Source organism: Petromyzon marinus, chromosome 21, assembly GCF_048934315.1.
Source record: "Petromyzon marinus isolate PM22_M1 ecotype Great Lakes invasive population chromosome 21, UKy_Petmar_22M1.pri1.0, whole genome shotgun sequence".
NCBI lineage: Eukaryota > Metazoa > Chordata > Hyperoartia > Petromyzontiformes > Petromyzontidae > Petromyzon > Petromyzon marinus.
The window spans coordinates 502,170-517,306 of record NC_133687.1 but is presented as its reverse complement, the minus strand read 5'-3'; the positions used below and the strand labels follow the sequence as shown (position 1 = coordinate 517,306).

The 15,137-nt window shown below is 51.5% G+C and overlaps 1 protein-coding gene across 4 annotated transcripts in view; it reads left to right on the top strand.

The window, feature by feature from the left end:
• Nucleotides 1–12,371, top strand: part of LOC103091736 (semaphorin-4C) — a 48,350-nt gene extending 35,979 nt beyond the window's left edge. For all 4 annotated transcript variants that reach the window (XM_032958478.2, XM_076068384.1, XM_076068385.1 and 1 more), the window contains 6 exons: nucleotides 238–353; nucleotides 2,074–2,222; nucleotides 3,927–4,009; nucleotides 4,425–4,966; nucleotides 8,948–9,058; nucleotides 9,341–12,371. In XM_032958478.2, coding sequence (XP_032814369.2) covers nucleotides 238–353; nucleotides 2,074–2,222; nucleotides 3,927–4,009; nucleotides 4,425–4,966; nucleotides 8,948–9,058; nucleotides 9,341–9,574 — 1,235 coding nt within the window. In that variant the 3' untranslated portion in view covers nucleotides 9,575–12,371. The remainder of the gene's footprint in view (nucleotides 1–237; nucleotides 354–2,073; nucleotides 2,223–3,926; nucleotides 4,010–4,424; nucleotides 4,967–8,947; nucleotides 9,059–9,340) is intronic.
• Nucleotides 12,372–15,137: the final 2,766 nt, after the last annotated feature.

The window sequence follows — 15,137 nt, the reverse complement described above, 5'->3', positions numbered from 1 at the left end:
ACTCACTCAGATACTAACACAGAGGTTCTAACTCAGATAAATACTGACACTAAAAAACTGACCAGGAATAGCTCCCTTATGCGGTGTGTATGGCGTGATGGTGTACACAGTATGATGTGGTGTATGATGTGTATGACGAGGTGTGTATGATGACATGCGTGTTCAAAGCAAGATGTATATGGTATTATAACACGGCGTGTGTATGGTATGACGACACGGTGTGTGTGTGTGCTGTAGAACGAGGTGTGCTGTACAAGGCCGTCCTAATTGGCTCGTTGTCACACATCATCGAGGAAACCCGCCTATTCCCCGAGCCGCAGCCAATCAGCCGTCTGCTTCTCTCAGCCAATCAGGTGACAGCATGCACACGTTGTAACACTCACAGGTGGCGGCTCCCTGGCTTGGCCTTTCGCTCCATAAAAGCAGCATGTACGTGCGTGCATGTACATGTGTTTTGCGCATAATGAGCAGTAGTGCCGTGGTTAGTGCACTGCAATACGAACCCAGCCACCAGCATCAATTCCTGCTCACAGCCGAAGATTTGGTCGACTGTTCAACAGTGGTGAAGACGAGGCTCAAAAGAAAGCTGTCTCTGGTGTGGACCAATCAGTTTCAAGGACAATGCATCTTTCGGTAAAGTCACGTAGGTATAAAAATAAAATAAATTAAATCACGACGTTTCGGGCGCAACACAAGGGTCCGTCATCAGGTGTGACAACCACAGCAATAAACAGTTGCTGAAGTGGGCAAACGGGATGCTTGTATCAAGAGGCTATATAGGTAAGAGAGGCGGGGGCAGAGCCAGGGAGGAGAGATAGAGAGGGTGGGGGTGTGGGGTAGGGGGAATATGGTGCTGCACGACGACAATGCCGGGGCTGAGAAGTGAGCGGGGCTAGGAGTAGGAGCCTGAAGAAAATTGGAGATGCGGATATGAAGGCAAACTATAAAGCAGTTAAGGTTTTACCTGGTTAATACAGTAATATCCTTCCAATTTGTATCCATCTTCTGGGTTGAAGTTATGTCTGTGTTTATATATCTGGATGGCTTCATGAACAAACCTTTGATCGTAGCCGGAAGGTTTGCAGAGCACCTTGGTCTCGGAAAAAACAATATCATGAGAGCCCACAGCGTTATAGCTGCATATATTATCAGAGTATGCTTTTTGCTTGCATTCTGACCACAAGTATTGTGGTTAATGCAGACATGAGTCCTTGTAAGAAGGTTTCAGTTTTGTTGCCAAAAAAAAGGGGGAAAAACCTATTGTTATCGTGGTGAAGATTTGAACCAGTCCAGGGCCTCCCTTAAGTCGAATCGGCCTTAAGTGAGTACCTGGTGCGGTGTGTAAACGCATCAGCACCAGGGAAACGAAGGCGGCCAGAAGTGATGCTGGCTACCCGCTCCCTCGTGTGCCATGGCGCCCTTCGTACTTGCTCCTCACTAAGAGCACAATACCTTGCTGATCTCATCAAGGAGCATAAGCCATCATGCGAGCTCTGGTCATCCTCGCAGCGCCTTTTGGCGAACCATCGAACAAAGACGGTCACTTCATCACCTATTTGTACAGGCTTTCCCTGTAACTTAAGATTTTAAATACTATTCTATTGTCTGATTGGATTACTATGCAATTATTAATCATAATTCTTCATTGTATTGAAATTTCGAGAATCATTGATATTGTTATTATCAGCTTCCTATTTCGCTTAGATTTTATTTGAATTTGTGAGTGTCGCTTTATTTTTATGTCCAGTGCTTTGAGATATTTCAAAATGAAAGGCACTGGAAAATAGAGGTTATTATTCTATTATTATTGCGTGCTTTCAGACACACTTCTGCGGCCGTCTGGAACGCTAATCCGATACTAGGAAGCTACAGAAGCTATGCACTTTTAAATAATCTAGACTGAAAACTAATTTCTTGAGAACTGATTTTTTGTGTGTTTAGTTTGTTGTCCTTCCCCACACCTCCAATTAGCACGGTTGGCTACGTACGGTGCGAAATAACGTTAACGTACACACGTACATACTTGTCCCAACATGCTGCCTGAGGCTACACGGGAGACCTGTGTGTGTGCAGCGCGCAGTGTTTGTGTTGGCCGAGGCCTCGTGCCTGCAGCTCCCCGCCGCCTCGTGCTCGCGCCTCACCTCCTGCGCCGACTGCATCCTCGCTCGTGACCCGCACTGCGGCTGGGACGCGCGCACACGCACGTGCAGACACATTCACAGGTACACGCACAGGTACATGCACAGGTACAAAGACAAAGATCCCCCGTGTAGCCTTAACCGACTGTTGGGGAAAGTGCTGTTAGCGAGCACCTATGAAGGCCGGTACGGCTCACGAAGGGGTGGGTGGCCAGCACAACATCCGGCCGCCTTTGTGATGTTTACATATCGCACCAGGTACTCATTTGAGGCTAGGGGAGGCCGAAGACCGGTTCAGATAATCATAACTGGTATTGGTGTCTGTGAGTGGGAATCGAACACGAGCCGCCCAGTTCATAGCGCAGTGCAGCGATAACCGCTACACTACCGATCCCCAGAACACGGCTACACACACATGCGCATGTACTGACACACACAGGCAAATGTACACACACCTCCGTGTTGATGATGTATGTGGATGGGCAGTGTTGGTTTGTGAGTGTGTGTGTACGTGCAATGACGGCCACTGCGACGATCGGGGCGAATCGCAGGCTTCTCTCTCAATGTAGCCCGGGTCTATTGTAACTTCACAAACATTGTCAGCAAAGGAATAACGTGTATCATCGACGGGGTCGTGCATGTACGTATGTTCAACCTCTTTCACACAGTACGTAGACAATCGTGCTCATCAGAGGTGCAGGGGAAGGACAAAAAAACTAAACACTACAATAATTTCTAAAGACATTAGTTTTCAATCCAGATTTTAAAGTGCATTGTTCCAGTGGCTTCCGAATAATCATGATGGCTATTGCTGTGATGCCTCATGCTCAACAAGTAACTCCATGTACAACACCACTCGACCTGAACTCTCCACTCCGTCCACTTGGCCCGTAGACTTTTTATTAACTACACTAAAACTAAACTTTTACTTACCAGGTAAAGCCCACTGAGCTATAAGCTCTTTTCGGTGGGTATCTGGCCACAAATGGTAGCGCACCATCGCAGTGGCTGATATGAATTAATAGCAGCAGCCATATAATAATCTAAACGCATGTTTGTAAATTTGGAGGAGGGAAAAACCGGAAGGACCGGAGAAAAATCCATGTCACCACCATGGGGAGAGAGAGAGAGATCATGCAAACTCCAAATATACAACAGGCATCGTCAAAGTCCGGGACTGAACCCATGCACTTCTGTGTACATGGCGAGGGAGATAACATCACCTCCCTACCGCAGGGCCCTGTCTATACTCCACTCCGCCACTCGTCCTCTTCACTCTTCACTGGACATCTGTAAAAAAAGAGCTTCATAGCTCATCGGATTCCTCCAGTATAAATAAATATTCTGATTCTGTCCATATCCACCCGCCATTCGGCGGCTCAAACCTCTCGCACCGTCCTGTCACCCCCCACCCCTTTCTCCCCTCCTCTCTCTCCCCCCCTCTCTCTCTCCCCCTCTCTCTCTCCCGCTCTCTCCGCCCCCTCTACTCCCCTCTCTCTCTCGGTGGTCTTAGTGATGCCCTCAGTCTAAATTTCTGTGCTGGGATCATGACCAAGAATTGTGATAATCGAATCGCGGGGTGGTGGAATCTGCTATCAGAGCATTTGTCATTCTTATTGGCTGAGTGAATGATGGGGTTGGGGACATTTCCTTGGCCGGAGCTGCTGCCGCTGCTGCATATTCTCACCCGTAAGCACTTTGTAGATTTTTTTGTATCACTTTTTGGGATCCAATAAGGAATCGTCGCTCCGTGGGGTCACGCTAAGCAAGTTCTGCTCTGTATTGCAGTCACAGGGGAGGGCGGCTGCTGCAGAATGTGGAGACGGGCATCACGGCCGGGCTGTGCGATGTCACTCGCACCGACACCACGGGTGAGCAGGAGGAAGAAGGGGAGGAGGCGTGGGGACTCCATCATTCTCACGTCATCATCATAAATACCTTGCCGTCATCGCAATCTCCATTTCATCATCGCCATCTCCCATCGTGCCACCTGTGTTTCCACGTCTCTCGTGGTGGCTGTCTCAATCCTCGTGGACCCGCCCTCCTACCCCAAGTGCCCTCACGTGACCCTGTGTCTCCACGTTCCACCATGACTCCGTGTATCCCCCTGTGCCTCCATGTCCCCCACGTGTCTCCGTGTACCCATTTCTCTCTGCGTCTCCATGTCTCAGTTGAGATAGTGTTTATTGCCATGTCCGCACATGTGTCCGCATGTCTCCATGTCTTAATTCCGGTCGTGTTTATTGCTGTGTCTCTTGCATGTCTCCGCATGTCTCCGCATCTCAGTTCTGCTGCTCGACGTCCCCGTGTCCCCGTGGCTCCCGGCCATCTTCCTCCCGTGCCCTCTGACCTCGAACCTGGCGCGCGCCACCTGGATGCACAACCTCCGACCTTTGACGCCAGTGCAGGGCCCGCTCGGGGTCCCCATGGGGCAGGGCCCCAGCCAGGAGCCCCCCGGCCCACCCCCCACGCCATCCCCGCGCCGCCTGGTGGTGGCGTCGGACCTGGACCCCCATCCAGGGGTACGCGCGGTGGGGGGGTCGCCCCTCGACCGGGGCGCCTTGCCCGAAGCTCCCCTCCCCGCGGGTCCCCTGGCGGCGACCTCGGCCCAAGCGACCCCCCGCTGGGTCCCTGTGGCCCCCCGGGAGGGTCCTCCGGGGCTGCTGGTGTTCACGGACGGAGGGGGGGCGGAGCTGTCGTACGTGGCCGGCGAGTACCGCTGCTGGGAGGAGGAGGGGGATGCGCGGCGTGCCGTCGCGGCATTCCGCCTCGTGGTGGGGGGCGCTGGAGGCCCCGCCGGATCCCCCGCCGCATCCTGCAGGGTCCAGGTGTGTGCGGGGGGTCAAGGCGTCGGGGGTCAGGGTTCGGTTAGTCCGTGGGTCACAACAACAACAACCGGCATTCGCCACTAAGTGGCGGTGATGTCACCACATCGCTTGTGCCAGGCTATGTGCACATTAAGGCCACATGAAGTGTCGGACACCCGCTGGCAGGAGGTCATGGGACAGACCCAGGTGCTATAGGTTGACTGACTGAGATGACTGGCCGATGCACCACCTGTGCCCCCTACTGTTCCAATTTGCTGTGCTTTAGCCATCCAGCGCTCCGCTTGTTGTTGTGAGTGTCGCTCCTCTGGCATCCATTGTTGCTGGAGGGCGACTGCCTCCAACTGCCCAGTAGCGTCCTTCACAAGCCTCCTCCACAGAGGCCGATCTTGACACCGCTGGTACCAGTCATCTGCAAGTCCATTCAGCTCCACATCCTCTTGCATCATCTCTTTTCTAGTTGGTGCCGTGCCCTTTTCGCCCCTCTAATTGGCCGAAAAAAAGCTGTTTAGGCATGTGTTGACTAGGCATGCAGGCTGTATGATCCAGCCAATGCAGTCTTACCTGCCAGAGGAGCTCACCGATGGGACTTTGTCCAGATCTTTCACGGATTTGTTAGCTCGTCTCACAATCCAGCCTGGTTAAACCCAGGATGGATCGTAGGCAGGCCAGCCTAAATGTTTCTAACTGGCGAAGATGTTCCATTAGGGGGTCCATGTTTCGCAAGCATAGGGAATGGAAGGCATTACTGTGGCCAAGAAGACCCGAAGGTTTGTGTGGAGCGACAGACCAGGTAGCTTCCACACAGCATTACGCAGTTGATGAAAAGATAATGCCGCTCGACTCATTCGGAGTAAGACCTTTGCTGTCAAACCGGAGCTGGTCATGAGCACACTGCCCAGGTATGGAAAACCTTCCACTTTCTCCACAACTGCCCCATCACCAATGGGGAGTTGAGGGGGTGGAGTTTTTGCTGGCAAAAAATACCCAGGCAGGTGCTTAGTTTTGGTGGGGCTGACGATAAGGGCCCACCTTTTAGGGGCATGCTCCAGGTTCAGCAGCAGCACCTCCAACTCCTCCTCTGAGTGAGCAGAAATCACCAGATCATCAGCATACATACGATGGTTGACCAATATAGGGAACCATCCCTTGACCGCACCCGGGCAGCGATCAGCTTTCCATTGTATCTGTACCAGATGGAAATTTCTCTGGTACAGCCATTGAAGGCTTCACGAACTATGTGGTCGAAATAGATGTGTAATAAGGGAGCCTGAGGACATCCCTCTCACATGCCAAGGTGAATAGGGAATGGCACCAACTCCCAGCCACATAGTTTTGCCCGGGCCTGTCCACCATCATGAAGGTCCTTAATGATTGCGAGCAGAGAGTCAGGGACTCTGAAAGCACGAAGAACAGCCCAGAGCCCAGGCCTAATGATGGTATCGTAGGCCTTGACCAGGTCAATAGAGCAGAGATGTAGGTCCTGCGGGAATTCCCTACATCTCTGCTGTTGCAGACGGACAAAAAATATGGCATCTGTGCAGGATGGCCCTGGCCTGAAACCACATTGGGGCTCCGCAAGCCTCTCAGCGTAACTGGCAAGGCGATGTTGAATAATCCTTGCCAGGACCTTTCTGGGCACACAGAGGAGGGTGATGCCTGTAGTTGTTAGAGTCTGCGGTCCCCCTTCTTAAATCCTGCGAAACCCGTCGAGTGGTCCAGAATGTTATTATGATTTCATAAAGGGCAGTCTGCACACAAACGCCACCCTCCCCCAGCATTTCGCTTGGGAGATAATTTCTGCCCAGCACTTTTCCTGGTCTCAGACTCTGGATCACCTTCCGCACTTCCTCAACAGATGGCACTTGAGCCAGCCACTCACAGGGGGTGACTACTTCTAATATTTGAGGCATGGCAGCTTCAGGAGGGTCAACTCCACTTTGCCCCATGATGTTTTCTGTGCATCCATGATGTCGTGTGGATGTGCCAATGCCGAAACAGCGTGTTGGTAATTACAAGCCCATGGGCTACACAACAGTCTAGCAGCCTCCTACCATTGTTATTGAGCTGATCTGACCTATGGCTTCCAATCACTTCAGCCCAGGTACCAGCATCATGACCCACTGGGGCATTAAAGTCACCCAACAGGATGGCTATCCCGAGGGGCCACTTTTGCTAGCACCTGTGACAGGGGGTCATAGAAGGCATCTGACTCATTGGCCTTGCCTGTATCCCTCCACTAATCATCTTCGGTGGGGGCATAAGTAACCACCACCACTCTTCACCTCTGGTTGATGGGGAGGCGAGCCCACAGTAGCCTGGGGCTTACATCTTCCCACACCTTACCGTCATGCTCCCACACTCTGTTCATTCTTTTGTTTAGGAGAAGAGCCACTCCCTGTTGTTTGGTAGTCTCCTGCTCCGAGTCGAGGACTGTCCACCCTTATTAGTGGCTGGAGCCAGAGCCAGTCCACCGGACCTCCTGAATACCGCAGAGATACAGGCGGTATCAGTCCAGCTCCTGACAGAGGAGTGACAACCTCTCCTCCGCATTGAGCATTCGAACATTCCACGTAGCCACCCATAGTGGCGTTTTGTAGTTTCTGGAGGAACCCCGAGGGTAAGGATTCAGACTCCTGCCTACGACAAATGGGGTTTGGCCAGGAGACGCCATAGACACCTGTCCCCCCGGGGCCTCCAGAACAAGCTTGATTAGATTTTTTCACGTGGTTTCGTGGTACTTGGGTTGAAGGCGGAGGGGTTACCAGCCCCTTGCATCCATCCAGAGGCCCCTTTGGCCGTTGTGGTGGCTACAAACGCCATGAAGGGAATAGCCAATTGAAATTGGACCTCCCCCCATGGCACTGCTCACCACAGCGTTACCGTCCGACACCACCGAGGAGGCATGGGGGTTATTTTGCCGTGCTAACCGTCGGGTTGAGTCGTGTCCCGTTTTGGACTGGAAGGATCCGGTGGAGTGTGGGCCCTGTACATCCGATGAACTTGGATCTAGGTCTAAAAATCCCTCTAGTGATGTGTCCTATTTATGTGTCCTGCCATCACGTCCGCTGCCCGGTGGATAACATGCGGAGTGACCGGACGGTGGAGGGAGGAACATGACGAGGTTTCAATTCACGGTGGCCAGATGTTAACTTCCTCGCCTGGTACATGCAGGAGGTCATGGGTTCGATCCCGACCCTGACGCCTGTATATTTGGAGTTTGCATGTTCTCCCTGTGGCCGCATGGATTTTTCTCCGAGCTGTCTAGTTTTGGAGTACAGTAAAACCTTGGATTGCGAGTAACTTGGTCTGCGAGTGTTTTGCAAGACGAGCAAAATGTTTAAAGAAATATTAATTTGATAAACGAGCGAGGTCTTGCAATACGAGTAGTAACGTATATGCTTTGTCTGCCGAGCGTCACGTGATCATAACTGATATACGAGTGCTTTGGATTACAAACACGTTTCCGGAACGAATTATGCTCGCAATCCAAGGTTTTACTGTATTTGGGTTCTATACATTTTCACTTGATAGGCCACCTCGGTGAGCTGTCATTTGTGGCCAGGTCGCTTCTGAAAAAGAACTACATAGCTCAGTGAGCCTTACCTGGTTATTTTTTTTATAGTTTAAAAGTTTAAATAGATTCAGACAACATAACAATCGCCAAGCCCATTGGATGGACCGCGAATGGACCTGCCTAAGAATAAGAAAAACAACGACGATAACAGTGACATTAATTTACACAGGAAAGCCACGTTCAGTCTTTGGACTCTCCCCAGGAGGGTGCTGCTTTTTGGTGTGCTTGGCCGATTGTTAGTGGTTGTGGCTCAAGGTGTTGTTGGGAGTCGATCATGTTGTTTAATCTATGTATTGTATGTATATTCAACTTCTTTCGTGTTCTATATAGCCAACCATGCTAATTGGTTGGCTGCATATATGTTCCGTGTGCTTGTTGTTGGTGGCTGCTGTATCCCATGCCCGCAGTGTGCCGTGTACCTGCCCGGGTGGCTGCTCATGGCTGCGGCGGTGACCGTCCTGGCGGCCTCTACACTTTACGTGCACCGGCGGAGAGACCGGGAGAGTGGGGAGGGGAAGGTGAGAGAGCGGGGAGAGAGGCGAGAGAGCGGGGGGAGAGTGGGGAGTGTGGCGAGGGGGAAGGTGAGAGAGGATGGAGAGAGTGGTACTGCTTGTGTCCCAATGCCAGGAAGTGGGAGTGGTGGGGCACTGTGATGGTGTGTATCGCGGTGGCCGGCATGGTGCTGGCCACCCACCCCTCGTGTGCCATGCAGGCCTTCATCGGTGCTACTCGCTAAAGGCACTTGGTCCTACAGTCTGTTAAGACTACACAGGGGATTTTTGTCTTTGTGTGTACTACAGGAGAATGGAGCACCAGGAGTGTCCAACGGAAACATCTCTCACACTCCCAGTGAAGCGCACGTCATGCAATCGGACACATCCGTGAAGAGCAGCAACACGCACATAGACACCCGTCAACATGCACAGACAGATGCACGTACAGACACAACCACAGAAGATACCCGTCAACACACACATACAGAGACAGTACCTGGCACGGGGACACACACACAGACACAGACATGCACGCAGTGACCACACACAAACACAGACACCCACAAACGCTCGCAGACTCACACAAACAGGGAATGGCTCTGACGTCCAGCTAGGCAGCTTTACCTGGGCCTGCCCAACATCATAATGGTAACAGTGGCTGTGAGTTACAGGCTGGTATGGGCTCGCCTCCCTATCTATAGCAGGGGAGGAATGGTCCAAATAGGTGGATTACGCCCCCATTGAAGATGAACATCAGTAGAGGGATGCAGACAAGGCTTATGAGTCTTTGACCTCCTGCCAGATGATGGCTAAAGTGACCCCTTGGGATAGTCATCCAATACATTGTTTTGGGATCGGCACATCCAGACATTAAGAACTAGTGACGAGACTGCAAATGCGGATCTTGACACCAGGACCTACTGTGGAGCTGATCTGTCCGCTGACCATCGGCTTTTCATCTGTAAGATGTGCCTGCCATTCTTCCACTCCTGTGGTGGGCGTCCACCGAGGACCTCATTCAAACCCACAGTAGCCTGGTCTAGGCTAGCTGACGAAAGTTGCAGGTGAGAATTCGATCATTGGTTGTGGCTGAGGTTGACATCCCCCCCTCTAATATTAAAAGGAAATGGGTGAGGTTCCGGACTGTGGCTCATGCAGCTGATTTTGCTGTATTGTGTATGCAGTCCAAAAACTCCCAAAACTGGTTAATGGAGGAGATGATCCATCTAGTTGAGAAAAAGCAGCAGGTCCACTCTTACCATATATAACATCTCGCAGGCTTTGCTCAGAGGTTCATAGAGCCATACGCACTACAAGGATAAGTGGTGGTTTCGAGTTGCTGAGCAAATGGAACATGCCTCAGCAGAGATGGAATCTCGCGACCACAAATCACTCTTCAACATCTTCACACACACAAACTGATTCTGACACAAAGGTAAACGATACCATTTTTATTCCTATAGCGTGTAAATGCAAATGCATCTCTAGAAATTGTCTAGAGGCAGTGGAACTTGGGCATCTTGGTGAAAGGAGACATATTTATTTACTTAATTTATAGACCAAAAGGGGCATCCAGTGTTTGGGATAGGAAACGAGAACGGACTTAAGCCACGGCAGCACGGGATGGCTGGGGAAGGGAGTTTCAGACTTGGAGGCAGCACAGGAGAATAAGTGACCTCCCACTGAGCGAAAATTAACTGGGGGCTTCGACGGAAATACTTGGTTACTGGAACAGAGTGCGTGGAGGGGAGTAGAGTGGATGAGAGGGGAGAGGTGGTATAGTACATGGAGGGGAATAGAGTGAGATGAGAGGAGAGAGGTAGGAGAGTGTGTGGAGGGGAGTAGAGTGAATTGAGAGGGGAGAGGTAGGAGAGTGTGTGGAGGGGAGTAGAGTGAATTGAGAGGGGAGAGGTAGGAGAGTGTGTGGAGGGGAGTAGAGTGAATTGAGAGGGGAGAGGTAGGAGAGTGTGTGGAGGGGAGTAGAGTGAATTGAGAGGGGAGAGGTAGGAGAGAGGGTGGAGGGGAGAAGAGTGAGATAAGAGGTAGATGAGTGCATAGAGGGAAGCAGAGTGAGGGGAGGGGTAGGGAGAGTAGAGTGGATGAAGGTTCTTGAAGACGGTGAGTGTGATCTTGAAGTTGATTCAGGATTGGATTGGGAACCAGTGGAGGTAGAGGAGTATTGGGAGATGTGGTCTGATTTATAGGTGCGGGTGAGGAGTCTGTTTGGCTGTGGACATTTTAATTACGCGTAAGTAGTAGATCAGCCATTTGGGTTGATAAGTGTGCCGCAGACCCCTACGCCATCATGGGAGTGCTCAAGGATGACCGCCTCGTCTATGGTATCAAAAGGAGCAGAAATATTTTAGGAGAATTCGAAGCAAGAGGGATCCACGGTGTTAGCAGAGAATTAGCTCACCGACCAAACGTAGGAGAGCAGTGTCAGTCGAATGGAACCGGCGGAAATCAGATGGAGTGGGGTCGTGGAGACCACAGAGAGGAAGGAGAAGATGCCCCTTTGTAGGACGTCTCTGAGGAAGGGGAGGTTTGAAATTGAATGGAAATGTTCTGGAATGTCGGGGCCCAAAGTGGATTTTGTCGGGGATCGGAGTGACAGCAGCAGTCTTGAGGGCTAAGGGAACGGTCCCGGATGAGATGGAAGCATTGACGAGGCCGGTAAATTATGGGGTCGGGGTGAGTAGAGGTAGTGAATGGTGAATGAGGAGGGAAGACAAAGAGGATAGATCATTGTAGCGATGTTTATGGTGACAGGCTGAAGGATGTTGAGGTTAGGTCGAGGGAAGACACAAGGACAGGCGATATGGTGAGAAGAGTCAGACACTAGAGTTATGTTTGTGATGTTTTCAACCATTTGAGAGAAATAGGAGAGTTGTAAAGACAAAGATCCTCCGAACAGCCTTAACAGATTGTCAGTGTAAGTGATGTTAGCGAGCACCAATGAAGGCTGGCAAAGGCACACGATGGAGTGGATGGCCAGCACCACGCCCGGCCACATCAGTGCTGATGTTTACACCGCACCAGGTGCAAATTTTAGGCTGAGTCGACCTAGGAAGAGTTTGCGCACCGCATTAAATGAGGCATTCACTATCTTTGCCATCCATTCTCACTCATTTATACAATGGTGACAGAGAGTTAGGGTGAATGCAAGCGACTAGTGTAACCATGTTCACTCTATTTCACACTCAACACTAATTCACACTCACTCGCTGGCACTCTTCACCAGGTCAAGCCCATGCGTGCTTGATTGCGTCCAGTTGTGCATGTCTCGGGGCAGAAGGCATGACTATCGTTCAGCGCGATTAAACTCGGTGAGCCGTGATCTTACAATCTGTGTGTCTCTCTCTCAGTGGCGAGCTCGTTTATATGTCGCCACTAGCACCACCTGCCCGTGCACGCCTGCGTGTGTGTGAGGTGGACTGATGCGGTGCGGGAGGATGTGGAGCTGAGTGGACTTGTCACTGACTGGTACCAGCGGTGTCAAGATCGGCCTCTGTAGAGGAGGTTCGTGAAGGACGCTGCTGGGCAGTTGGAGGCAGTCGCCCTCCAGCAATAGCGGAGGGCAGAGGAGCGACGCTCACAACAACGAGCGGAGCGCCGGGTGGATTAAACGCAGAGATATGGCACAGTGGGGAGCACAGCTGGTGGTGCATCTGTCAATCATCACCTGGGTCGGTTCCGTGACTTGCCAGCGAGCCTTTGATATTTGACGTGGCCTCAAATGCACTTCGTATGGCACAAGCGTCGTAGTGACGTCACTGCCACTTAGTGGTGAACAGCGGTTGTAATTCTATAAGACAAATTGTTAATGTTGATGGTAACACGTGTTTACACTGGTTTGTTTAGCTGCTGACGTGCATGCATTTGTGGGGGGCGGTGGGGGTGACAGTGTCGTGGTCAGGGCCCTGCATTGTGAACCCGACGACCCTAATTTGATTCCCGCTCACGGTCGTTAACAGTGAACGAGTCGTGAGCCTCCCCTTGGTCGCCTCAACCTTACAGAAGTATCTGGATCAGTGTGCAAACATCAAGGTGACCTGGCGTGACGTTTGTCACACGTCACACCTCGTGTGCTGTGCCAACTTTCATAGTTACTCGCTAACAGCACTTGCCCCAAGTGTTAAAGTCTATATAGGGGGTCTTTGTGACAACACGTTTTTGTGCACGTGTGAACGTCTGTGTTTGGTAACTTTTTGTGTGTGTGCCTGTCAGTGCATCAATGTACTGTATGTGTGTGTCACAGTGTGCGGAGACCAAGTTGCAGTGTGTAAAGACGACTGGAGAGAGATCAGCTCCAATGACCATCGGCTTGTCATCTGCAAGATCATGAGCCTGCCCTTCAACTGCGGTGGTGGGTGTCCACCCAGGTCCCCATTCAAACCCACAGTCGCCTGGTCTTGGCTGGCTTCTGAAGGTTGCAAGAGAGAATTCCATCATTGCCTGCAGCTGGGGTTGTTGGCATCGTCAGGAGGGGGCCTCCTGATGCCGAGGGGAAATGGGTGGATTTCAGGGCTGTGGCTCATGCAGCTGATATGACTGCAAGGAGGGAGGTGTTCCAGCGAGCTGAAAGAAAGTGGCAGGCCCACACTCGCCATCTACAACATCCCACGTCCCAGGATTAAAAAGCTAACTGCAGCCTTCGCTCAGAAGTTCGGAGAGCCGTGCGGCACTGCAAGGTTGAGTGGTGGTCATGATCACAAATCACTCTCTGATTCTATCAAAAAATTGAGAGCACCACCCCGAATCGTAAACTAAAGAGTGGTGATATCCATTCACCAGGAACAGGTTTGAAAATTGAAGATTTCTGTGAAGTTTTGGTGAGGAAACCCCTCGGACCATATAACATCACAGGGCAAGTTTAATTCTGATCCTGATGCAACTGCAAGGTCGGGGTTGAGTGGTGGTAGGAGTTAGGGATAGAGTCGCGTTAGTTGTTGGGGTAAAGTGGTGGTTAGTAGAGTGATGGTAGGAATTGGGGATAAAGTAGGGTTAGGTGTTGGGGTATAGTTAGGATGAGGCTTAGGACTGTGATCATTATAATTAGAATATGCGTCAGGGGTTAGTGTTGCAACCTGCCTGAGTGTGACTTGGACAGTCCAGGAATTGACAGGAGTTGACTTGTACCGAGATCTGGTGGCATGGTGTTGAACTCACGGTAAACTCGACAGTATTGATAGATCTAGCAGTGTCAGGGGTTTTGGATAGGGTCATGGTGATCAGAGGGGTAGAGTTGAGGCGATGATAATGAGGGTTCGTTTTAGAGCCAGGTGTTAGGGGACAATTACGAGTAAGGGGTGGGAGTTAGGGTCTGGGGGACAGGGTTAGATTGATAAGGTTTTGGGGACAGCGTTAGGGTTATGACAGGGTTAGGGCGAGGTTTGGAGGTAGGGTTAGGGGTATAGTTAGGTTGGAGTTAGGGCTTATGATGAGACGGGGTTAGGAGTATAGTTAGGATAGAGTTAGGGCTATGATGGTGAGACAAGGTTAGGTTTGGGTTCAGGGATATAATGTGACAGGGTAATGGGTCCGAGTTAGGGGGAGGATTGGGGCAAGAGTTGCAAGAGCCATTTTTTTAGAATTCGGTATAAAAAAACCCTAAATATTTCACGATCCACAATGCACGTGAATAACGCCACGGAGCCGTCCTTAGGAAGAGCCGCATGCGGCTCCGGAGCCGCAGGTAGCCAACCCCCTGGGTCAGGGGCATAGTTGAGCCGGGGTGCGAGCCCTGCAATAATGAGGGCTTGGGGATGGAGCCGAGGGAACGAAGTGATCGCTCCGCATTCTTTGTGGCGATTGTTCCAACATCGTCTCTGGCCCCCAGGCTTCCCCCACCTCATTCCTCCCCCCGCACGTCCGGGCTCGCCCGAGACACGCGCCTTGCGGCGCACGTGTGCGGTCGGGGTGCCGATTATAATGCGTTGCGTGCGTGCAATTTGCAGCGTGGAGGGCTCGGTGTGCGTTCAGTGCGTGTGTTGTGGCCGTGGCAAGCCTGCAGTCCTTGAATTTTGCGTGTGGGGTGCAGGGCGTAGTGTGTGTGACGGTGGGAGGTGGAGCAGAGTGAGATGGAGGTGGGGTGGAGCGGAGT